Source organism: Adiantum capillus-veneris, chromosome 24, assembly GCF_014529385.1.
Source record: "Adiantum capillus-veneris isolate H3 chromosome 24, ASM1452938v2, whole genome shotgun sequence".
Classification (NCBI taxonomy): Eukaryota; Viridiplantae; Streptophyta; class Polypodiopsida; order Polypodiales; family Pteridaceae; genus Adiantum; species Adiantum capillus-veneris.
The window spans coordinates 9277866-9302603 of record NC_140954.1 but is presented as its reverse complement, the minus strand read 5'-3'; the positions used below and the strand labels follow the sequence as shown (position 1 = coordinate 9302603).

At 43.6% G+C, this 24738-nt stretch overlaps 1 protein-coding gene across 1 annotated transcript in view; it reads right to left on the bottom strand.

Moving 5' to 3' along the window:
* The window catches only part of LOC147425916 (uncharacterized), a 92171-nt gene that overhangs the window by 44073 nt on the left and 23360 nt on the right, over positions 1–24738 (bottom strand). Inside the window, exons 2-3 of the mRNA XM_086498058.1 lie at positions 17348–17502; positions 17126–17269 (exon numbers count right to left, since the gene is read on the bottom strand). Of these exons, the coding sequence (XP_086354184.1) occupies positions 17126–17269; positions 17348–17502 (299 nt within the window). The remainder of the gene's footprint in view (positions 1–17125; positions 17270–17347; positions 17503–24738) is intronic.

Sequence of the window (24738 nt, the reverse complement as noted above, 5' to 3'; positions counted from 1 at the left end):
TCAAGCTAGGTTGCAAATCAAAGGCTTCAAGGTAAAGTAATAACACAGTTGGTGATTCTGCAAGTTCACCTTCTTCCATCCACTTAGCATCCATTGGTGGATAGTTTCTGAACTTTACCAAGTAACGCCTAGCAACCTTGCCTTTCACTTTTCTTTCTTTATGTGCCAAAATCTGTTCCAGGACCAAGATCTCGTCAAGTTCCTCGACTTCCGGCTGATCTTCAGCTGACATATCCTCTGGCACATCACCCACATAGGGTCTGAGAAGACTCGCATGAAACGTATTGTGAATCCTCAAACTGTCAGGAAATTTCAGCCTATATGTAACATCACTGATTATGTCGCACACTTGAAAAGGCCCATAGTAACGCATACTGAGCTTTCGAAACAGTCTTTCCTTGCCCTTCATCTTCTTTAACCTTGCCTTTTCAAAGCGTAGAAGCACCCAATCACCAAGTGAAAATACCACTTCACGACGGTGACGAACAGCTGCTTTCTTTTGCTTTGCCTGAGTCTTTTCTAAGGCCACTTTGACCTTCTTGTACATTTCATCCATGTCCTGAACATACTTATCTGCTTCAAATATCTTGTCCTTTGTATGCAGTATGGGAGGAACTTTCTTGCCACCTTCAACTATCTCAAAAGGTGCCTTGCCAGCTGATGAATGCACTGTATTATTGTATGCATACTCCACCAATGGCAAATAATGCTCCCACTTTCCTTTATGCTCTAACACGTAGCACTTTAGCAAATCTAGGACAGTAGAATTTGCCTCTTCTGACTGCCCATCTGTTTGAGGATGAATGACGAAGAGAATTTGAGCGTGGTGCCCATATTCTCAAACAAGCCTCTCGAGAACAAACTTGTCATACGTGGATCACAGTCGCTAACAATCGACTGTGGCATGGCATGATACTTGAAAATATTGCTCATAAACAAGCGTGCCATTTGATCTGGCTTTATCTTCTTCCTGACACAAATAAAATGAGCCTGCTTGCTGAATCTGCAAATGCTGGTCCAAATACCATCATTTCCTGTCTACGTTCTCGGAAGATCAAAGATAAAATCCATAGCAATACTTTCCCATGGTTTATCTGGAAGAAGAAAAAGAAGAAGAACCGGGTACCCCTTCAAATTGAACACGCTTCTTCTATTTCTTTGCCTGGTCAAATGTCGACCGACGACCCAAATATCCCGGGAAGTCAGTGCCTTTCTTCTGCTTTTTGCCGTGCTTTTTGCCTTTCTTTTGCACGTCGAAAAGCTGAGCAATCCGTGCATCAACCACGTTCTGTAGTTCCTTCTCCGTATATTTCTTGGAGGCAGAAGGTTTCTTGAGAGCGGGTTTCGGGAGTGGTGTTGTGGTTCTTTGCCACTCCATCTGTACCTCTTCCAAAGAGGTCTGGTTCATATATTTTGCCATCTTCGGGTCCTTGACAAAATTGAGCATCATCTTTGTTGCATCGCCAATCAATTGACGACGCTCCATCTCCTGCTGCTCCGCCTGAGTAGGCCTAGGCGGGCTATACTCTCTGTCTGAATCTTCGTTGTGATCCTAGCCCGCATCTCCAGATGCAGAGGGAGTCGACTCATCATTGCCTGAAGCCATAGGTGCCGCAGAAAAAAAAATTCGGGGATTGGATTTCCCGTAGAAGAGAAATCGGCCGTGTTCTGATACCACTGTAACAGACTTGGACACTCCAAGTCAAGAATCAACCGCGACAGCACCAAATAACCACTTCAAAACAAGTCACAGATCACAATAGATGTACACTGGCCCGGCGGAGTTCCGTGCCTAGAGATATTGGCCCCAAAGACTAGCGCCCCTTTCGGTATTTCTTTTTATATTAATCAGATCAAAGTACAAGAGAGTGGCTAGGGTTTCACTCTCAGACTCTGCGTCCAGATGCTCTGAGAAGTGAGGCCCTCACCACTAATTTAAAGGTTACAAGGGATGCCCAAAAGCAGAGCCCCAAAAGCTTCAAATCAAAAGCAATTGCTCTCTCTCTCTCACAGAGAGTCAAAACTTGAAAGCAAAAGCATTCTCTCTCTCTTTCTCATATTGTAGAGAAAAAGCAAAATTTGCGTCGCTCATCATTTTCAATATATATATATATATATATATATATATATATTAAAATAGCCTCCGCGATTTCCGAAAATTAGGGTTTTTGGCAAAAATTAGGGTTTGCAAGAATTTTAGGGTTTCTGGCAGAAATTAGGGTTTCTGCTGTCCGTAGCCACGTCATCACTTTGTGACAACACATTCCTCTAACCTAGGCCTACATGCTCGTCATGTTAAATGCCCACCCAAGTGTAATAATATCTGTCAGAACTCTAAAACTGGAAAACCTAATCTAATGGACTCATCCAGACATACAGGTCCTACGAATAGGCTCATAAAATTGCCGGTACTAATCCTCCTAGGATTCTAGACACTCCTATCTAGGGATACATACAAAATTGGCTCTGGCAGTCGATGAAGCATGTCCACATGACACATAGAGCCATGTGCACATGACAAGCACAGCCACAAGTGTTGTCCTCGTTGAAACAATATAAAGAAATACCAAAAGGGAGCCAAAGTTTGGGTCAGTGCACTCTAGGGGTGGAACTACGCCAAATCCACATCTCGTGTGAAATCTCTTTCTTTCTCTTCAGTTGTTTGAAGTGCTAAACGTTCTCTCAGTTGGCACGTGGTGCCCGTCCCGTTACACTGGTATCAGAGCTTCAAGCATGTGCTTTGTTGAAAGCATACCAGTCCATCAAGAGCAGACACAGTAAGATGGCGCTTCCAGAATCTACCTTAAAAAAACCCCTTTTCTTCCGAGGAATCAGGAGCAAAGTATGGCCCAGTTCCACCAAGTGACCTCAACAAGATGGAGTTTCAGCGTCAGTTGCAAGTTGACAATTATGCTAATCAGATGCTCATGTACTCGAAGGATCTACAGTATGCAAAGTTTTTGAAGAATCGCCCACTTGACAAGATTCATTCACAATGGCAGGCTGCCATTCACTTACCTCTCAAGTCGGCCATGAAATAGAAAGCAAAGCCGAGTGCAGACAAGCAAAAATTGTACTCGCAAGATGACTTTGACAGTGCTATTGAACAGAAGGTCAATGATCAAGGCAGCTCACAAATTCAAGAAACGTGTGCACTTTGCCGATGTCCCTAGTTTATCTTCACCTTCTGATAGCTCAGAGATTTCCTCTTCCTCCAACTCAAGATGGGAAGCACAAGTAGCGGAGAAAGACTCAAAGGAGCAAGAAGGGCAAGAAGAGCAAATCCTACAAGAAATCTCAGAAGCATCAGAAACACTTTTGACAGTTCCAACGAGGATACCTCGTCCTCTAATAGTTCTGACTCATATGAGTCAATGTTTGGACCAAAGAGAAGACATCGGTACCGTTTGAACCAATATGACCATCTCGAGAAGAAAGGAGGGAAGACCAAGGAGTTTAAAGAGGGTTGGAAAGCACTCGAGTTTGATACGTTTCCACGCTATGAGCACACCCACCAAGCTCTTGCATTCATACACCAATTCAACATCGTCTTTTCAGGAGGACGTTTCCCCGAACACTCCAAAGTACGAAAAACGCCGTCTTATCAGAAAGGGAATGGCCGGACTTGGTGGTCTACCGTCTACCCTACTGTTGCTGAAGGAAGCAACTACAAAGTGGTTAAAATTGAAACGAGCTTCACGTATGCCTAGCTTAAATTAGAATACAAATAGGATGTCATCACAGCATGGAAACATATAAGGATGACCAAAGAAGACACCTTGGACAACTATTGCCAGAGGTTCAAGCTGACTGTTTCTCTGAGAGCTTTTTTGGAGAGCTACCTCCTAAGCCACCTAAAGATCATATGATTGATTTGATTCTCGGCCACCTTACAGAGTGAGCAAAGCCCAAAATGAGTAAATTACGAGCCAAGTAAAGAAATTTCTTGAAAAGGGTCTAATCCAGCCCAGTACATCACCTTGTTTTTTACCAGTGCTTCTAGTGTTAAAGAAAGATGGATCTTTGCATTGACTGTAGAGCTCTCAACAAAATCACCATCAAGAACAGGTTTCCGAGACCCAAGATCGATGATATACTTAACACGATGCAGGGTTCTACAAACTTTAGTAGAATCTACCTCAAAAATGGTTATCATCAGATAAGATCGCTCTTGGAAATGTATGCATTGACTGCAAAGCTCTCAACAAAATCACCATCAAGAACAGGTTTCCGAGACCGAGGATCGATGATATACTTAACACGATGCAGGGTTCTACAAACTTTAGTAGAATCGACCTCAAAAATGGCTATCATCAGATAAGATCGCTCCTGGAAATGTATATAAGACCGCGATCAAGACGTCCTTTGGATTGTACAAGTATTTGGTGATGCCTTTTGGTCTCACAAATGCTCCTACAACATTCCACAGGATGATGGACAAGATTTTTTAGAGAGTACAGGTCATTCGTGGGCACCTTTTTCGACCACATCATCGCGTCCTTCAAGAGCGAAGCAGAACAAAGACACCATCTCTTACAAGTTTCTCAGGCACTACAGAAAAATAGATTCGTGGTCAACACGAAAAAGAGCGAGTTCTTCTTGCCAGAAATACACTCCTTGGGACAAATCGTCTCAGCAGAGGGTGTAAAGGTGGAACCAGCAAAAATAGAAACCGTCAGGGATTGGCCTCTTTTTAAAAGAAGAGGCCGGTAAGAAGGTATTCCAAAATCTTTGACAATAAGTATCCAAAGTATCTTCCTTGATCATTGGAAGGTGATTCCAAGCGGTAATCACATCACGTTCGTACTCCTGAGTGAGCCAAGAGGAAGTGAAGCCGCTTGAATTGCAGCCACTTTGTCGGTGCCTCCTTTCGTAGCAAGAGAGTGGACCACCATGTCTGTGCATTTCCTTTCAAATAGGATGCTCCTCTCCGAACCTTGGAGTGCTTTGAATAGCGTCCTCCTGAATAAGCTATGTCGAACTGTTGAATAAAAGCGAGGGCCTTGAGGGTATTTCGGAAGCCTGAAAAAAGTATCAAACTTAAGTGCTTGTCCACCCTCCTTGAAGTCTTTGGTTTTCTTACTCTTGTCCTCAAGAAACTCACATTGGTTGGTCTGTACAAATGCTTCCTCTTAGAATAAAACATCGGTTCATCAAAGTCCGAGCTCTCAGAAGAGGATGAAGCCTCCTTGCAGCTATCTAAATATTTCCAAGATCTTTGGCAAGATCTGCTCTTCTTGGCCTTCTTCTTGTTCTTTCTATATCCTTGAGTCTTTCTTCATTTCTTGTCCTTTCTACGCTCATCACTAGAATCAGAGAAATAAGAACTGTTGAAACTATCAGAGGAGAATGAGGACGAACTAGACACCTCCTCGAAGCGTACTCGCTTCTTTGTCTTTTGTACATTTGCAAAAGTAGACTTGTCACCCAAATAGCCAGGATAATCTGCTGCTCGGCTATGTCTCTTTGAATGCTTCTTGGTCCTCAAGAGTCAGTTGACTCGTCTTTCGATGTCGTCGAGTTCATCTTCACTATACACCCGCGAAACAGGTGATTCCTTCAAAGCTCAAAGCTGGCTTCAAAGGTGAATTGATGGCCGTACGCCATCGAGAATGCATCTCATCAATCAGGTGTCGGGTCAAAAATTTCGCGTAATAGGGATCTTTAGAGTACTGGAGCATCTGCTTAGCACAAGCATCAACCTGTTGTTGACATTGCATCTCCATTCATTCATATTCCGTGGGTCAAGGTGGCCCGTACTATCCTTCTCAACCAACAACAGGAGGTCGTCATCCATTCGAGTCTTCCGTGTTCTCACCTAATCCGGAGTTGTCGGGTAGGTTCGTCTGATTCTTACAAGATTCGTCAGCTGAATCCATGCATGTCGCGGTAGAAGGGATCGGATTTCCCATTGGAAGGAAAATCGACTGAGCTCTCTTACCACTGTAACAGACTTGGACACTCCTAGTCAGAAATCTGGCACAACACACGTGAGAATAACTCAAAATCACTTAATAAACTTTATCACAAATTAACCCAAAGTCTTGTGCCCATGCAGTACTTAATTGTATATTAATGCCTGATCAAGGTACAAAGTCAGAGGCTCTTCTCTGCTCAGTGCTCCCGACAAACTGAGGGAAGAGAGCTTCTAGGTACAAATTTATAAGTCCTAGGCCTCCTCAAAAACAGTACATGAAAAGCTTCAAGTTTCAAAAGCATCAACGCCAAAAGCTGGCAGCGCAAATCGTGGGTTTCTGTACAATCAGCCACGTCAGCCAGCCAACGCGTTTTTTGGGCCTACCGTACAGTCTGCCATGTTATCGCAAATCATGCAAATCTTGCCACGTCAACAAGTGCACGCCTTTTTTCCTTTAATTCTCTTTGTGTCTACATGGGCCCAATCGGACGGCAGGATCCCATAAGTTGGGACAACTTATAAAATTGTCAAGGGTTTGTCCAGATAGCACATGCCACGTCAACATTTTGTGACAAGTACGTGGCAGGAACACATGCCAAACCCCATGTATGGTAATATTGGCTTACAGCAGGGTTTCAATGGAATCAGGGCCAGCTTGGGGTGCCACACCGCAATTTTGATATGGCTGGTTTTTCGAATCAACATGCAAACATGACACCAGGAAGCCAAGATCCTAATGGCCAAGGGGCACAGATGATCCCTACCATTGTACCCATGTTGCAGTCACTTCCTTATGAAGATTTGGCAGTGCTCGACAAGCCAAAACCATACAAAGAAGGTGGTGCAGCTGTGAAATTTGATACTTTCAACAGATTTGAGGACAAAATGAAGGCTGTCACTTTCCTCCAACAGTTTGATACTACCTATGCAGGGGAAAATTTTACTGAGCCTTCGAAGTTCCGACAGGCACCACCTGCAACATGGGTTTACTTCAAACAGATGTTTGCCTCTGCATGGGGCTCTCAAATGAATTTCAATCTGATTTTAAGACAGATTGGCACCAACTCAATGTGGCAACTTAGCAAAGTACAATCGGAAGTTTTGTACAGCGTTGATTTCAGTAACTTCCTACATATTTGTGCCATTGACAGAGCAAATAGAGAAATATTGTTCTAGGCTGCCTGAAGGGCCCAGGAATTACTATACAGAGAACACTGAGGCCACCCTTACTACTCAGCTTATGGAGGTTGCCAACACTGGGCATGCCTTGTTGAAGGGAGAGGACAATGGATTTCAAGGCAATGTGGAAGGGGACCAATCAAAGAAAAATTCAGCAAAGAAGCCTTTTGCAAAAGCGACTCCTAAAGCTTCCCAGGGGTCACGAAAGTCAGAGAAAGCTAAGGCCTTAGCCGAGACGTCTAAAGGACAGGCTAAGAAACAGAAGAAGAAGCCTTTTGTGCGCAAGTCGTTTGAAGAGAAGAAGGCTTTAATGGTTGAGAGTAAATGCTTTATTTGCGACCATCCTAGTCACTTTGTTGCACATTGTCCACAGAAGAAGAGGCCAGCTGACTCAGAGGACAAAGAGGACAAGGAAGAAAATAAGCCCAAACCCATGACCAATTTAGTGCCAGATATGGTAAGCAATATACCTAGATGAACCCAGGATAAGCCCAGATTCACCCTTAAAGGAAAGTGCAAGGTATAGACCCATGGTAGTCACCCACAAGACAATATAACCATCAGCTCCATCATGCATAGTATTGACTAAATACCACGACATCCCCACTAACGTCGTCAGTGCCCAATAGTAGGTGTAGAACTAGGTACTAACATATGCTCCCAAACACAACATACACCACACACACACACATGAGCATACATCAACACAAAGTTCAACGTACCGAGTTTCTGTCATGACTCTGGAGATCAAGGGCAGACTCAGCCAAAATGAAGCCTAGCACTAAAAGAAGCATTAAATCGAAAAAATTAGCAGATATGGTAAGCAATAGGCCAAACTCTGATGCCATTGAGTTATGTAGAGCGTGGGGTAAAGTCAGAGATCAGACAGTGCTTATTTTCTTTAATCCACGTGCTAAGGCAAACTTTCTCACAAGAGTTGGCTATCAAGTTGGGCAACAAAGCTGAAGAGATGGGGTACACAGCAAACGCAGGTTTGGCATGTCTTGGCCATTCGGAGTGTGTTTACTCCCATCATTGGAAAGCTGCGTCTACATATTCAGTCATATAGGGACAAAAAAGAATTTTACATCATGCTACTGGCAAGGTGGGATGCATTGTTAGGAATCCCATGGATGTTCCATGTACATTGAGTGTTGGATGTCTTCAACAAAAAGGTCACCCGGCAGTATAGGGGCAAAACTCATATCCTAGATGCAAACCTTAAGGAGGGTCTGTCCCTATTGTATCAGATTCGGCTATCACTTCTGTAATTAAAGTTCACCTTTCTACGTACTTGATTTTTGCACATGATGTTTCAAATAATTGTCAATCGAATTTATATGTGTTAGATAAAGAAAGGTCAACATTTTCGCAAGAGTTCAGTGATTGTTTTTCTGATTCATTACCGTCCAATGTTGTGGTCGGCTACGACCTTATGGAACGAATCTAACCCTAATTTTTGGTGCAAGTTCAGGATGAAAAGTCAGGAGACTTTTCGAGGTCGGCTGATGTCGAGATTGCTTTTTTAAGTTTGAATTTTGTCTGAGAACTTGTTTGGTGATCCTGTTTGGAATCTGTTTGAAATGGATGGTATCTATTTTGAACTTGTCTTGGTGCCGATTTGAATTGTTTGACTTTGGTTTTAAATATTGGTTGCAATGATTGGTGATTTTACTCCCGGGTAGAGTACTGAGAAATGATGTTTGATAATCTTGCACATACTCTTGGACCCTCGTGGTTATTTGCGGAGCGAGTATTAAATGCTTAAAAAATATTGTTGTTGTTATTCCCGGCCTGGACCTAGATGGTTATGCGCGAGTATTAAGAAGTCTGAGACTCTGAGTAGTGGTTACTCTCAGCACCTCCAAACAACGCAAGTGGCAGTCTGGGGGGCGTTTGGTTGTAAAAGGACTCCAAATCTCCCGGCCCAGACCTTTTTAGGTTACGCGGGAGGAGTGATGAGGGAGTCGTTGAATATCTCCCGGCCCGGACCTTGTTAGGTTATGCGGGAGGAGTGTTCATCGGCAACTTTATGTTTCTATGTCTGGTAACATGTATATGTGAGCATTTGTATTGCATTGTGATGTGCCAACTACTGAATATTCCTAGTTGAATGAGATTGCCTGGGTATGTAATTTTAGTGCATCAAGACACCCGTGGAAGATCAGTGCGGTCTGGGTGTGATGACTAATTTTACTACACCGGAATATCAAGAGTTCCGATCTCGACGAAAGGAGAAGCCAGCTCCTTAACCAAAAAAAAAAGAGCAAACTGATTGTCCCTCGGAAATTTTTGAGCTAACTTGAGTTGTTTTGCAGATATGCTGTAAAGGCAGACGATTACTCTCTATCAAGAAGGGGGGATGTGACAAACTGCTGACATGTCAAGCCACTGAAGAACAGAGCCAACCTTCATATCACAGCCGAAGGGCCTAAACCCTAAGAAGCAAAAGTAGTAGAAGAAGAAGAAGCGGAAGAAGTTCCCACCAACTTATGGGACCCAGTCTGATGGGGCCCAAGTGACCTAAAGCAAGACCCACACACACACAAGGACTTCCGTATTCAGCTGATGACGTGGCAACAGGCTGTACGGACGCCCGGATTTTGCTCCGACTTGCTAATCAATATACGTTGTGCATGCATGGAAGACAAGGTGTTGTAGGTCATGAGGGCAACAACTTCCCGGGAGGTCACCCATCCCAGTACTGTTCCCGCGCATATGTGCTTAACTGTGACGTTCCACAAATTGGTCTAGCCATCCAGACCCCAAAACCTTAAGGTGTTAGGGACCTCCGGTCTAACCAATTTATGCAAGCCTCATAGATAGACACCACTTTGTCACCACAAGTTGGGCTTACCCCAACAATCGCCCCCTTAAGCCAAACTTGGGACTTTCCTGTCCCCTTGAGTACCAACGTGTTCCGCCTTTTTCTAGGCTCAGAGGTTGAGAGCTTCAACGTGGCCGGGAGCTAGCTTAGAGGTTGAAGTCAACATCAACATGTCCTGTTCCACGGACTCAGAGGTTGGACTTTGAACCATGGCTCTGATACCAGTTGTAGGTCATGAGGGCAACAACTTCCCGGGAGGTCACCCATCCCAGTACTGTTCCCGCGCATATGTGCTTAACTGTGACGTTCCACAAATTGGTCTAGCCATCCAGACCCCAAAACCTTAAGGTGTTAGGGACCTCCGGTCTAACCAATTTATGCAAGCCTCATAGATAGACACCACTTTGTCACCACAAGTTGGGCTTACCCCAACACAAGGTTCTTCGTGATCGCCATGCAACTCTGGTTGTCACACCCTATCCATTCTAACATACCATGCTCTTGGTGATTTAGGTCATATAAAGCCTTTTTCAATCTGTAAACTTTCCCTTTTGAATGAGGCGACTCAAACCCTCATGGCTGCTCTACATAAACCTCCTCCTTGAGAAGTCCATTAAGAAAAGCGGATACTACATCCATTTGGTAAACAACCCACAAAAAGATTGCAGCAAGAGCAAGTACAAGACAAGTAGTTGTCATACAAGCTGTGGAAGCAAGATTTCACTCACATCAAACCCTTCAACCTATGAAAAACCTTGGGTTACTAACCTTGCTTTGTACTTTTCCAATGAGCCATACTTGTGTTTGACTTTGTAAGCCCATTTGGTATCGATGACCTTCTTCTTTGGTGGCCGATCCACTACTTCCCAAGTGTCATTCTTTGTGATGTTGTCATACTCTAACTGCATTGCTTCTTTCTACTTTGGATCAGCCATGACCTCCTCAACGGAGGTTGGCTCCTTTACAGAGCCGACAATTTTAGTCATCAGAGCCATTTGATGATGTGTTCGGAAACTCTTCTTTGCTCCTCTATTCTCTTTGACCGTCTCAAACCACTTTCATCTTCATGAGGATTGTGAACTTGAGAATTTCGAGCATCAAAGAGCTGTTGAGCCCTCTTTGGTAGTGGCTTTTCCCGTGATGCTACAAAAGGTTGGTTAGTTTTTTTTAATTGTCATCATCAGACAACTTCTCATCTTGAAATTTTACCTGACTTTGATTTGGCACAAGGTGAGTTATTTCTTTGTTTCATGAAAAAGTGGACATGATAAAGTGGACGAACTTGGTTTCTCCACCGAATCACATCACGACTAGTAAGTATCTTCTTTGCCTCTGGATCATAAAGTCTGTATGCCTTAGACTCTTCACTGTATCCGAGAAAACACACTTCTTGCTTTTGGCTTCTAACTTAGTTCTTTGGGAATCGAGAACATGTACATGACGGAAACACCCAAAAGTTCTTAAATGTAAGACCGAAGGTTTCTTACCAGGGCTTCTTAAGGGGGTTTTCTTTTCAAAGCCTTTGTAGCTTCGATTGAGGACATACACTGTTGTACTCACTACTTCAGCCCAAGAGAAATCTGCAATATCCTTGGTTTTGAGCATGCACCGTGCCATCTCTACCACTGTCCGATTGCAACATTCCACAACTCCATTTTGTTGTGGTGTGTAAGCAGTAGTAAGGTGATGTTTGATGTCATGCTCGTTGCAGTAGTTGTTGAATTCATTTGAGATGAATTCTCCTCCTCTATCTGCGTAAAGCTTCTTAACCTTCTTTCCTGCTTCATTTTCTACAAGCTTGTGCCACATTTTAAATTTTTCAAAATCTTCAGACTTCTCACAAATGAGATACACCCACATCTATCTATTAAAGTCGTCGACTAACATTAAGAAATAGAAAGATCCACCCAAAGCAAAAGTAGACATTTTACCACAGAGATCTGCATGTACCAACTCTAGAGGAGATTGAGCTCGATTACTCTCTTGTGGAAATGCCTTTCTTTGTTGCTTGCCCATCATGCAAGCTTCACATACTTCATTCATATCTAAGATTTGAAGCATGTGTGCAACCATCCAAGATCTCTGCATCTCTTTTAGCACAGCAATACATAGGTGACCAAGTCTCTCATGCCATAATTGAAATGTACATTTCTCTGAAGTTACCTTAGGTTCAACAAGCTCGTAAAGACTGTTGCTCCTTACGCCCTTTCCCACTGTACTACCTTCAGAATTGCTCCGTTATTCTTGAGATGAACTTCAAGACCACGATCAATGATTGCAACAATCAAGAGCAAATTCTTCTTGATTTGAGGTACGTACAACACATCAAAGAGTTGCTTAGTTTCACCTATAGCTGCTAAAAGAGAAATTGTCCCAAACCCTTCAGCTGGACATTTTGCATTATGCCCAACGATTACACTCATGGGTTCTTGTAGAGGCTTCCAGGAACTATACCAAACTTTCTTACTAGTCATATGTTGGGATGTACCACTATCTAGAATCCAAGAACCATCAACAAACAGAGTTTGTGCTAATGAACATACCTCTTTTATGACGGCCCATAGTTCCAGGTCTGCCTCAGCATTGTTGGCAGATTCTCTTTCCTTCTAAGAAGTTTTCATGACGCCGTTCTTCTCGCCTACTTTCTTCTTTCTGCACTCTTTTACAAGATGACCCTTCTTGTCACAATAAAAACACTTACCTAAAAATTTCTTCTTCTTGGGCTTCTTCTTAGAGGTATTTGACGTAGTCCCCTTGCTCTTTTGCGTTGGCTGTGAAAGCAACATCACCCTCATCATCTCTAGTCCCGAGTCGTAGCTTCTCTTCAAGCAACAATGCACTCAATTCTTCAAACATAAGAGGGATTAAATGAACGAATGTTGAGCGTCCTAACAAGACCATCATATCTTGTTGGAAGTATGCAAATGCAGTGCCGAGCTAAATCTTCCGGAGAAATAGCCACACTAACCGGCCAAGTTTTCGATTACTTTCCGTCCATCGTCCAGCTAAGATATTCCAGTGAATCTTTCCCAAAGGTAAGCCTTGAATTTGCTCCGTACCATCCACGTTCATAAATAAAGATCCCATCAGCATGCAAGCTCGAATCCACCAAACATATGCACTATTGGATTCTCCTCATAAGGGGGCCTTACAAACTGTGCAACATACATTGTGGTGGGCAAAACTGACAGGTGGGCATTGCAAGTATACTAACAGAATGTTGTGGTTGATGCATTGTCAAGAAAGCCACAAATTTCAGCAGTGTCAATTCGATATCATCATGAGCTTGATGACATGAAGGAACAAAATGCTACCGATGAAGATTTTGCAAGGATCTTTGAACGGTTGTTACATGGACAATGCCATGAGCATTATCTCCTCGCGGATGGTTTTATGATGGTGCATGGAAGACTGTGTCACTAAGCCATTGTGACATAAGGTTATGGTAGAAAGTCATGTCCCACCCTATGCAGGGCATCGTGGTATAAATGCGACAATGAAAGTGGTCGAGACATTCTTTAATTCGCCTACTTTGAGGAGAGATGTGGATGCCTATGTGCGAGCATGCCTCATTTGCCAAAAGGACAAGTTTGAGAGGCAAAAGGCACCGAGGTTGTTGCAACCACTGCCTATTTTTGATAAGCCATGGGAAAGCATGTTATGGATTTTTATCTTTGATCTTCCAAGAACGTCGACAAGGAATGATGGTATTAAGTCCATTATTTGAAGGTTCAGCAAACAGTCCCATTTTCTTCCTGTCAAGAAGAAGATAAAATCTGATAAGATGGTCCGGTTGTTTATGTACAATGTGTTTAAGTACCATGGTATGCCACGATCAATTATTAGTGATCGAGGTCCTCGTATGACGAGCCTGTTTTGGAGAGGATTGTTTGAAAACATGGGCACTACGCTCAAGTTGTCCTCCTCATTTCATCCACAAACTGATGGACAGTCAAAGAGGCTAATTCTACTATCTTAGATCTACTGAAATTTTATCGATCAAATAATAAGGGCGAGTGGGAACAGTACTTACCCATGCTTGAGTATGCATACAACAATACAGTGGATTTGTCAACATACAAGGCACCGTTTAAAATTGTTTGAGGTAGCAAAAAGGTTCCTCCTATTTTGCACACAAAGGATAAGATTTTTTACGTAGATCGGTATGTAGAGAATATGGATGAAATGTAAAAGAAAATTAAGCTCGCCTTGGAGAAGACTCAGGCAGCAAAAAAGGGGTGTTGATCGTCACCATTGTGAACTCTTGTTTTCACATGGTGATTGGGTTCTTTTGCGGTTTGAAAGGGCCAGATTAAAGAAGATAAGGAAAGGAAAGGTTGCCTCCCAAGCTCAGGAGTCACCATGCCTACTATGGGCCTTTTCAAGTACTTGACAAGATCAGCGATGTTACTTATAGGCTGAAATTGCCTGACAGTTGGAAGATTCACAATGGGTTTCATGTGAGTCTTCTAATACCCTTTGTGGGTGATGTGTCGGAAGATATGCCACATGAAGATCAACCTGAAATTGAGGAACTCGATGAGATACCGCGCTTTGAATAAGAATCCCATCGAGAACAGGTTCCCCATACCAAGGATAGATGACATCCTTGATCGTCTTGAGGGAGCGTCAATATTTACCAGGATAGACCTAAAAAGTGGGTACCATCAGATACACATTAGGCCATCACACAAACGAAGTTGTCCGAGAAACGCATGCGATGGGCTGATGCGTTGTCACCAAAGCCCCAAATTTCGGCAGTGTCAATTCTGTACCACTGTGAACTAGACAAAATGAAGACACAATATGCTGAAGATTCAGATTTTGCAAGGATTTATGATCAACTTGTTGATGGGCAACATCTTGAGCACTATATGCTTAAAGAATGACTTTCTCATGATGCATAGAAAGTTATGTGCTACTAAACAGTTACGGCCTAAGGTTTTTGATGAAAAGTCAGCTCCAACATATGTTGGACATCGTGGAATCAATGCGACAGTGAAAGGGGTTGAGACATTCTTCTATTGGCCAGCTTTACGTCAAGATGTTGACACATTTATAAGATCATGCTTAGTATGCCAAAAAGTCAAATTTGACATGCAAAAGCAATCGGGATTGTTGCAGCCATTGTCGATCCTTCATAGGCCATGGGAAAGCATAGCGATGGACTTAATCTTTAATCTTCCAAGAACACAAACAGGCAATGATGGGAATTGGACTATCATTTGTAGGTTCAGTAAGAAGGCCCATTTCATCCCTGTTAGGAAGAAGATAAAGCCAGAACACATGGTCAAGATATTCATGAGCAATATCTTTAAGTATCAAGGGATGCCTAAGTCAATTGTCACTGACAGGGATCCACATATGATGAGTCTTTTCTGGAAGGCATTGTTTGAGAACATGGGCACTGCACTAAAGTTCTCATCTTCGTTTCATCCACAAACTAATGGACAGTCAAAAGAGGCAAATTCTATTGTCCAAGATCTGCTCAAATGTTATGTGTCAGAGCACAAGGCAACTTGGGAACACCATCTCCCATTGGTCGAATATGCTTACAATAACATTGTGCCCATGTCAACAGGTAAGGCACCATTCGAGATAGTGGAAGGAGGTAAAAAATTCCTATCCATTTTGCAAACTAAGAACAAGATATTTGAGACAAACAAATATGTGCAAGATATGGATGAAACATACAAAAAGATAAAGATTGCTCTCAAGAAGACTCATGCTAAGCAAAAGAAAGTTGTTGATCGTCATCATCATGAAATTGTATTTTCACTTGGTGATTGTATACTTGTGCGCTTTGGAAAGGCCAGGTTAGGGAAAAGGAAAGGCAAGGAACGTTTGTTTCCAAAGCTCAGTATGCGATATTATGATCCTTTTCAGATTTCCCAAAAGATCAGCAATGTAGCTTACAGTTTAAAGCTACCAGAAGGCTAGAAAATACATAATGCTTTTCATGTCAGCCTTCTAAGGCCCTTTGTTGGTGATGTGCTAGAGAATATGCTTGATAAGGAATAGCCCGAAGTGGAAGAATTGGATGAGATTCTTGTTCCTAAACAGATACTCGCACATAAGGAAAGGAAGGTTACACTCAGTACAGGAAAGGTTGCAAGACGCTATTTGGTGAAGTTCAAGAACTATCCATTTTTTGGATGCTAAATGGATGGAAGAGTCAGAATTGGTTGATTCACCTGAGCTATTGCAACTATATCCTGAAGCCTTTCAGATGGAACCCAGAGTGACTTGATGTAGCTCTATGGAGCAAGATGAGAGCATGGTTCATGATGCTAAATGGAGTAGTTGAGCAATTGTATCTACTCTTTCCATACAGAATTTGGCTAGAGAAGTTTGTACTTGAGAGTACACCAGAAGACTTCTATGCTTGATATATGTGTGGTAGCCAAGTTGGTGGGATTGTCTAAACGTCCAACGCTACATTTCCGGAAGCATGTATACCTTTGATTCCCATCATAGAATACATGTGATATCATCAAATATCAGCATGTATTATTGACATGCAAGGGAGGTCACTTGCAGTATTTCAAGGGTGGGGTATGTCACCAGGAGGTGTATTTTTCTTGTTGCCTTCTTTAAATATGTACTACATATTTTTATTTAATTTATTTTTACTTGTTTTTCCTGAAACCCTTGAAAAGGTACAAGTCAACATTGCATGGCCAGTGTGAAACAGCTGTGGCCAAACGGGTTTCTCACATCGGGAATCTAGGTCGGTTAGTCTAGGATTGGTCAAGCCAGTTGGCATTGAATTCTAATGAGTATGGAAGCTCGTGTGCGCCAAAATGGAATTTGGGCCACTCGTCAAGTCACTGACAACTTTATACGTTGGTGGGTTAAACCAAAGGGGCAAACTGGACACATGGCAGTAGGAGAGCACCCCAGCAAGAGGGGGCGCCCAAATGAGAGTGGAGGCTGATTTTTGAGATAGTGTGCATTTACAGTGTGTGTATGTGAGTAGTGGGTGCAAGACCCAGGTTTAATGGAAAGCTAGTCTTCTCCTTTGTCTCATGTAGCACGATGATTTGCTCTCGTGCATCTCTCTCTCCCCTTTGCACATATGGTAATGCCCCACTAATTGGACTATAATACATGTTAATCGTCAACTAATGACCGGAAAAATAAGCTTGAAATTAAAAACAGTAAATAAGAGATGCATCTCGTTAAAGATCAAAAGCATGTACCTGTTGACCTTTAGCAGAAATTGTGAAAGGTGAGACAGCAGATTCTGTAAGATTAAGAGACTTTAATCTTGTTTGTATACCCAGCTCAGCATGTCGCATTACACTCTCCTTATCCAAAATATTTTCTTTACCAGCTTCGTTAGCCTGCCAAGGAGTAACAACATATAATCTTCACAAGCAATCAGACACAGTTGAAGCTACCAAATACAAGTAATCTCTCACCATAGGACCAGATTCAGTCTGTGCAGGCTCCAATAATGTTGTAGATGTAAAAGAAAGGCCGCATCCAAATGCTAGCAGAAAAGCTGCACTTGGAAGCATATTTGAGGTCGTCCTTCCCTCTTGATCCGAAGCACATACTTGAAAACCCAATTGCTCTGAAAGTGGGCGGCCTTGTCAAACTTTTAATAAACATGTCCAGATTTGAAATGTTTAATTACAAGCAACACATTACTGCTCAAACACCAAAGACGATTTGGAAATCTCAGAACTAAATGATGGCAATGTTGATAATTTCCTCTGATGTAATGGTTAGGTATGCTAAAAGATGCAATCAAAAATACGGTCACATACAATGGCAAAGATCACTGGTGTACTAGTGAGCATATATGGAACAGAGCAAGGGTTAAAACAAAACCTAGAGAGGAAAGGTGCCTAGTGTTGGAGCTGGCCAAATACAAAGCAGAGGGCAAGAATAACCAGAGCATAACAGTATAAGGTCAAAAAGGGAATGAAAATCATCTTTGAGGTAGCTAAGTATACTAAAGTGGAGGCCCAAGACAATGCCAGACAAATTGATGTTGTGGAAAAACACACAAACACAAAGTAGAGCTGAGGTAAAAACTTAAAAGGCTAGAAGGTGAGCTTGTATTTTGCATCGACATGGTAGAGTTGAGAAGAAATAAACTCTCCCAAAGACAATGCAAAAGCACTGTCACAAGCTGGTGACATGGCAAGGTCTCAAAGGGGGTTAGGGTTTTTAAACCCCAACTTGGACAGTTGGCCGAGAACCCTAAATCCCTAAAAATGCAGGTAGATCCAATAGTTGAGACAGTGATACCCACCCTTTTGGTACCATTTATGGTAAGAAGCAAAATCAACTATTGAGAGCCAGTCAGTACGACAAATTTGAGGAGAAGGAAAAGAAAACTAAAGAGTTCAAGGATGGGGGTCGAGCAATAAGTTTGACAGTTTTTCGGGCTTCAAGAATTCCCATCCAGCTCTTACTTACAGATAGCAATTTGACACCGCTTACTCTAGGGATAACTTTTCTAAAGCCTCCAAGGCCCTAAAGGCGGCATCTTTTCTGAAGGGCAATGCTCAAACATGGTGGTCGACCCTGTTTCTGAACAAGAAAGCACCGAAAACATGGGTAAAGTTCAAGAAACTGTTCACTTCGGCATGGTTGACCGAGAAGTACGAACAAGATGTCATCATGGACCCATCTAAGGATGATGAAAGATAATACTTCAGCAATGTAATGTCAACGCTTTTGGTATACCTTTTTGCAAGTTGCTTCTTTTCGAAAGATCCCTTTTTGGAGCAGATGGAGCGGTTTTGTTGCGGCTTACCTGAAGAGATCCGGAAATACTGTTTGAAGCAAAAGTCCAAGAGCATTCAGAAGCCCATGGAACATGGACAGATTTTCGATGCATTCTAGCTCCTTGACTTACCCAATGAACAAGCCAATGCCCAAGTCAACGAGAAAGGAGTCTTCAAAGGAAAAGAAGAAGGGCACGAAGCGGAAGAAGAAATCCACAAGGCCCAAATTGACACAATAGCACTGTGCTGAGTACTTAAAGGAGGACAAGTGTTATGATTGTGGTTAACGAGGGTATGTCACCAGCGTGTGACTACTATCTATCCTTTTTGTTGATTTCTTTCTTATTATCTATTTACTTTCACTTTTTGGAAACACCCCTCGAGAAATCTAACTGCCCTGCATTGCAGTGTGGAACTGTCCAGAGGGAGTCCAGGCCTGAGGGCAAGAGAGCACTAAGGTTGGACAAGGACTATGGTTAGCCAAGTGGGGTCATTGACTAGCCAAAGTGGAATCCTTTGCTACAGAGGCTACATTTCAGTTCTGGATGTGGCCACAGTGTACAAAGAGGGTCGGATGACCTAGAAAGATACAATGGCAGCATCTCCTAAAATTTAGGGAACTGCTATTTTGGGACCCGAAAATGTGTTGACGTCATTACCTCCGGAATGACAAGGGGAACATTTTCTTACTCTGTCGTGAAGTCAACTGGGCAACCGGTTGGGATATTTTTAGACGGCAACCCCGAAACGGGAAAATGCTTGTAAATGTGCCAAGTGGCACCTTCTGGTGCACTTGCCTCATGCAACAAGAAGTGGCGCTGAATTTTAAGCTGGGAGAGGCTCATTTGCAGCTTTTGTCACAGGTTAAGAGCTATGGAGTGCTTGCTTTCCCTCCTATGTACAGTGCGGTGCCAGGAGTGATGCCCTGCACGCTACGCACTGCCCTCTCTCTCCCCTTTGGCAGCATGTTATGCCCCTCTAGTGGGCTCTTCATTTGACCAATGTACAGTTGTGTGGGTTCATGCGCGATTGCCGAGGCAAGAGCCTCTTGCACAGGTACTGGATTAGCTAGCGGCTAATCCCCCCGTAGGTACAGGTGAATTCGGAGAGGTTTCACGCCAGAAATCTCGTCCGATTCAAAGAGAAAGTAGCCCTACAGGTGCGGGAGCTCGAGGACTTGCTACGGATGCGACCGGCACGTGAAACGGAGCCCGAAACAGTAAATTACAGCCTGCTGTGTATTTTTGCAGGTTTAGGGTTTTGGCCCTAAACGGACCCTAATACCCCCAGGAGGTTCGGGGACGCAAGGGGACCGCTGTACAGGTGATCTGGCGCATTTTCAGGGCTGAAAACAGAGAATTCAGCGTGCTGCAGATTCTCGCCAGGTTTTGCAAAGTGCCCGTATGCGTCGGGAAAGTCAGTCAATGCGTGGGAATACTGACTGTGAAGGGTTCTAGTACAGTTATGCTACCGAAATCGAGCTGGAACAGTGGAAATTCAGCCGAGTTTGTGCGGGGCAGCTTGTAGGGAACCACAACGTTTATTCCCTCTTTTGAACAATAAAGAAATACCGAAAGGGGCGCCTAAGTTAGGGGCCAATCTGGTGTCGGTCTTCTCATACAGGTGCATTCTAACATCTGTATCCCATTCCCCTCTCTTGTGTCACTATAGCGCAGGTATAATAGACGACTAATAATGGGTGAAAGCTAAATCAAGGTTTGAAGTAAAGTCTACCGCCCTTTTTGGATTGAACAGGCCGGTTTCATGGTTCCATCGACGGGATTAAATCACTTTTTCCCATAGAAGTGAGCCTTGGTCAGATTGGGCTTGAAGACACAGGGAATAGCAATTATGGCTGACAAACCAGATGATGTGACTGAAGAGGTTTCCTCTTCACAGGGTCAACAGACACATGAAGTGGGTGAGTCCTCAAGACCACCACAGACAGATGATGATATATTCAGGACCCAGTTGGCTACTGTTGTGGCTATGTTCACACAAGTAATGCAGAACCCGAGGTTTTTAGCCTTTCTGCAACCTCCTGTTCCGTCTCAGCAAGTTGGGTCACTGGATCATATTCAAAAGCCTGTTAAGGCTCGAGCACAGGTGATTCATACCGCACAGTCAATGGAAACACCTATACACTTGACGGAGAACATGCAGTCTCCACAACCTGTGCCTAAGGTGCAAGAACAGGTGGCTAAGATGCCAGTTTTTCAAGCTGTACCAGTTCAGCCTGCCACCTTTCAGCAGCCTATAGCTGGTTCTAATGGGCAAGTAAGCGACCTGCACGCTATGCAACAAGTGTTCCCACCACCTTCAGTACACCCTGGCTATTTTGGAGGTGGATCGGTATTCCAGAGCATGGCTGGTCATGCACCTGGAAATCAGTTTTACACGCCAGGAACAGTGTTTAGGGTGCTCAAACGATGATGCCTAACCCCATGTACAGTGTCATGGATATGCAACCAAGGTTTCAGAGCACTCAGGGCCAATTTGGGATGCCACAGGCAAATTTTGGTATGGCTTGAATTACAAATCAGCAGCCAAATATGGCATTTCCAGGTCAAGTTAATAGCGACCAAGGAACCCTAATAGTGTTCCCATGTTTCAGTCACTTCCATATGACAATTTAACGCCGCTAGAGAGGCCAACGCCGTACAAAGAAGGTGGCAAAGGTGTGTCTTTCACAACCTTTACAGGGTTTGATGACAGGAAGAAGGCTCTCTCATTCCTCCAGCAGTTTGACAAGGCCTATGCAGGGGGAAACTTTACAGAGGCTTCAAAGGTCCGCAAGGCAAGGTTAAAGAAGATGAAGGGCAAGAAAAGACTGTTTCCAAACCTCAGCATGCGTTACTATGGGCCTTTTCAAGTGTGCGACATAATCAATGATGTTGCATATAGGCTGAAATTGCCTGACAGTTGGAAGATTCACAATGCGTTTCATGTGAGTCTTCTCAGCCCCTATGTGGGTGATGTGCCAGAAGATATGCCAGCTGAAGATCAGCCGGAAGTCGAGGAACTTGACGAGATCTTGGTCCCGGAACAGATTTTGGCACACAAAGAAAGGAAAGTGAAAGGCAAGGTTGCTAGGCGATACTTGGTAAAGTTCAGAAACTATCCACCAATGGATGCTAAGTGGATGGAAGAAGGTGAACTTGTAGAGTCACCAACTGTGTTATCACTTTACCTTGAAGCCTTCGATTTGCAACCTACCTTGACCCCTTGAGTTTCAAAGCTACATGGATTGTCAGTGTGACAATGGCTTCTGAAACAAATGATGTACATGGTATTTAAAGTGAGGTCAAATGAAATACCTGTTACATGAATGTTAGAGCTGTACAGATTGTCAGTTTGACAATTGCTCTTATGGAATGTCCAAAAGTTTGGTTAGTGCTATAGAAGTGAGTATTTCTTGTCAGTTTGTCAAGGATACAGTGATTGCTTCTATTGAAGAGTACATGTGTAACTGCATTCTTAAACTGTCGGTTTGGGTATGCTCAAAAGTGTTACGGGATCCAACGTGTACTATAAGACAGTGGCAAAATGTGCAGCTACCATTTTGTCATTGGAAAGTTAGTGACTCAAAGCAATGGCAGAGTGCGAAGCTACCACTATGTCATTGGGACAGGGTTCACACGCAGGCAATACATGAGTCGACGAGGTGTTGAATACACCAGGGTTGACAATGAGCATGTATGTGTCGTATATGTGTCGACAGGTGTTGAATACATCAGTGTTGACAGTAAGCATGTACGACATAGATGCAAACGAGGACGTTTGAGATTTCAAGAGGGGGGTATGTCACCAGCGTGTGACTACTATCTATCCTTTTTGTTGATTTCTTTCTTATTATCTATTTACTTTCACTTTTTGGAAACACCCCTCGGGAAATCTAACTGCCCTGCATTGCATAGCTAGTGTGGAACTGTCCAGAGGGAGTCCAGGCCTGAGGGCAAGAGAGCACTAAGGTTGGACAAGGACTATGGTTAGCCAAGTGGGGTCATTGACTAGCCAAAGTGGAATCCTTTGCTACAGAGGCTACATTTCAATTCTGGATGTGGCCACAGTGTACAAAGAGGGTCGGATGACCTAGAAAGATACAATGGCAGCATCTCCTAAAATTTAGGGAACTGCTATTTTGGGACCCGAAAATGTGTTGACGTCATTACCTCCGGAATGACAAGGGGAACATTTTCTTACTCTGTCGTGAAGTCAACTGGGCAACCGGTTGGGATATTTTTAGACGGCAACCCCGAAACGGGAAAATGCTTGTAAATGTGCCAAGTGGCACCTTCTGGTGCACTTGCCTCATGCAACAAGAAGTGGCGCTGAATTTTAAGCTGGAAGAGGCTCATTTGCAGCTTTTGTCACAGGTTAAGAGCTATGGAGTGCTTGCTTTCCCTCCTATGTACAGTGCGGTGCCAGGAGTGATGCCCTGCACGCTACACACTGCCCTCTCTCTCCCCTTTGGCAGTATGTTATGCCGCTCTAGTGGGCTCTTCCTTTGACCAATGTACAGTTGTGTGGGTTCATGCGCGATTGCCGAGGCAAGAGCCTCTTGCACAGGTACTGGATTAGCTAGCGGCTAATCCCCCCGCAGGTACAGGTGAATTCGAAGAGGTTTCACGCCAGAAATCTCGTCCGATTCAAAGGGCAAGTAGCCCTACAGGTGCGGGAGCTCGAGGACTTGCTACGGATGCGACCGGCACGCGAAACGGAGCCCGAAACAGTAAATTACAGCCTGCTGTGTATTTTTGCAGGTTTAGGGTTTTGGCCCTAAACGGACCCTAATACCCCCAGGAGGTTCGGGGACGCAAGGGGACCGCTGTACAGGTGATCTGGCGCATTTTCGGGGCTGAAAGCAGAGAATTCAGCGTGCTGCAGATTCTCGCCAGGTTTTGCAAAGTGCCCGTATACGTCGGGAAAGTTAGTCAATGCGTGGGAATACTGACCGTGAAGGGTTCTAGTACAGTTATGCTGCCGAAATCGGGCTGGAACAGTGGAAATTCAGCCGAGTTTGTGCGGGGCAGCTTGTAGGGAACCACAACGTTTATTCCCTCTTTTGAACAATAAAGAAATACCGAAAGGGGCGCCTAAGTTAGGGGCCAATCTGGTGTCGGTCTTCTCATACAGGTGCATTCTAGCATCTGTATCCCATTCCCCTCTCTTGTGTCACTATAGCGCAGGTATAATAGACGACTAATAATGGGTGAAAGCTAAATCAAGGTTTGAAGTAAAGTCTACCGCCCTTTTTGGATTGAATAGGCCTTTTTCTGATTCAGCCGTAGCTTTGTCTTTCCCTGCGTTGGCCTACTCCTGAGTCCCTTTAGGAGCCTCATTGGGAACGTGCTTCTTGGCTGAATTTTTCTTGCCTGATCCTGCCTTGACGCCAGTGTTAAATTCACAATCTTCTCCCTTGAGCAAACCATTGCCAGTGTTTGCTACCTCGATGAGCTGCGTCAAAGTAGTGACTTTTGTCTTCGTGCAGTATTTTCTCAATCCTTTGGGAAGGCCACAACAGTATTTTTCAATCTGTTCTGTCAATGGCACAAACCTATAGGAAGTTACTGGAAGTAGAGCTTTCCAAAACTTCCGATTGTAATCATCCAGATTTCTGCAAATGGCAGCATTAAGCTGGTGCCATTCTGTCATGACAAGGAAGACAAGAAAGGAAAGAAGCCCATGGCTGGTCTAGTGCCAGATATGGTGGGCGATAAGCCAAATTCAGATGCAAGTGAGCTTTGCAGAGCATGGGGAAAGGTCAGGGATCAAACAGTGCTTATCTTCTTTGATCCAGGTGCCAAAGCCAACTTCATTTCCCCAGAATTGGCTTTAAAGTTGGGAATCAAACCTGAAGAGATGGGGTATACAGCAGAGGCAGGTTTGGCATGTCCTGGCCATACAGAGGCTGTGACACCCATCATTGGAAAGTTGCGTCTACATATCCAGTCCTATGTAGATGCTGAAGAATTTTACATCATGCCACTGGACGGATGTGATGTGTTGTTAGGTATTCCTTGGTTGTTTCGTGTACAGGGAATCATGGATGCCTACAACAAAAAGATCAC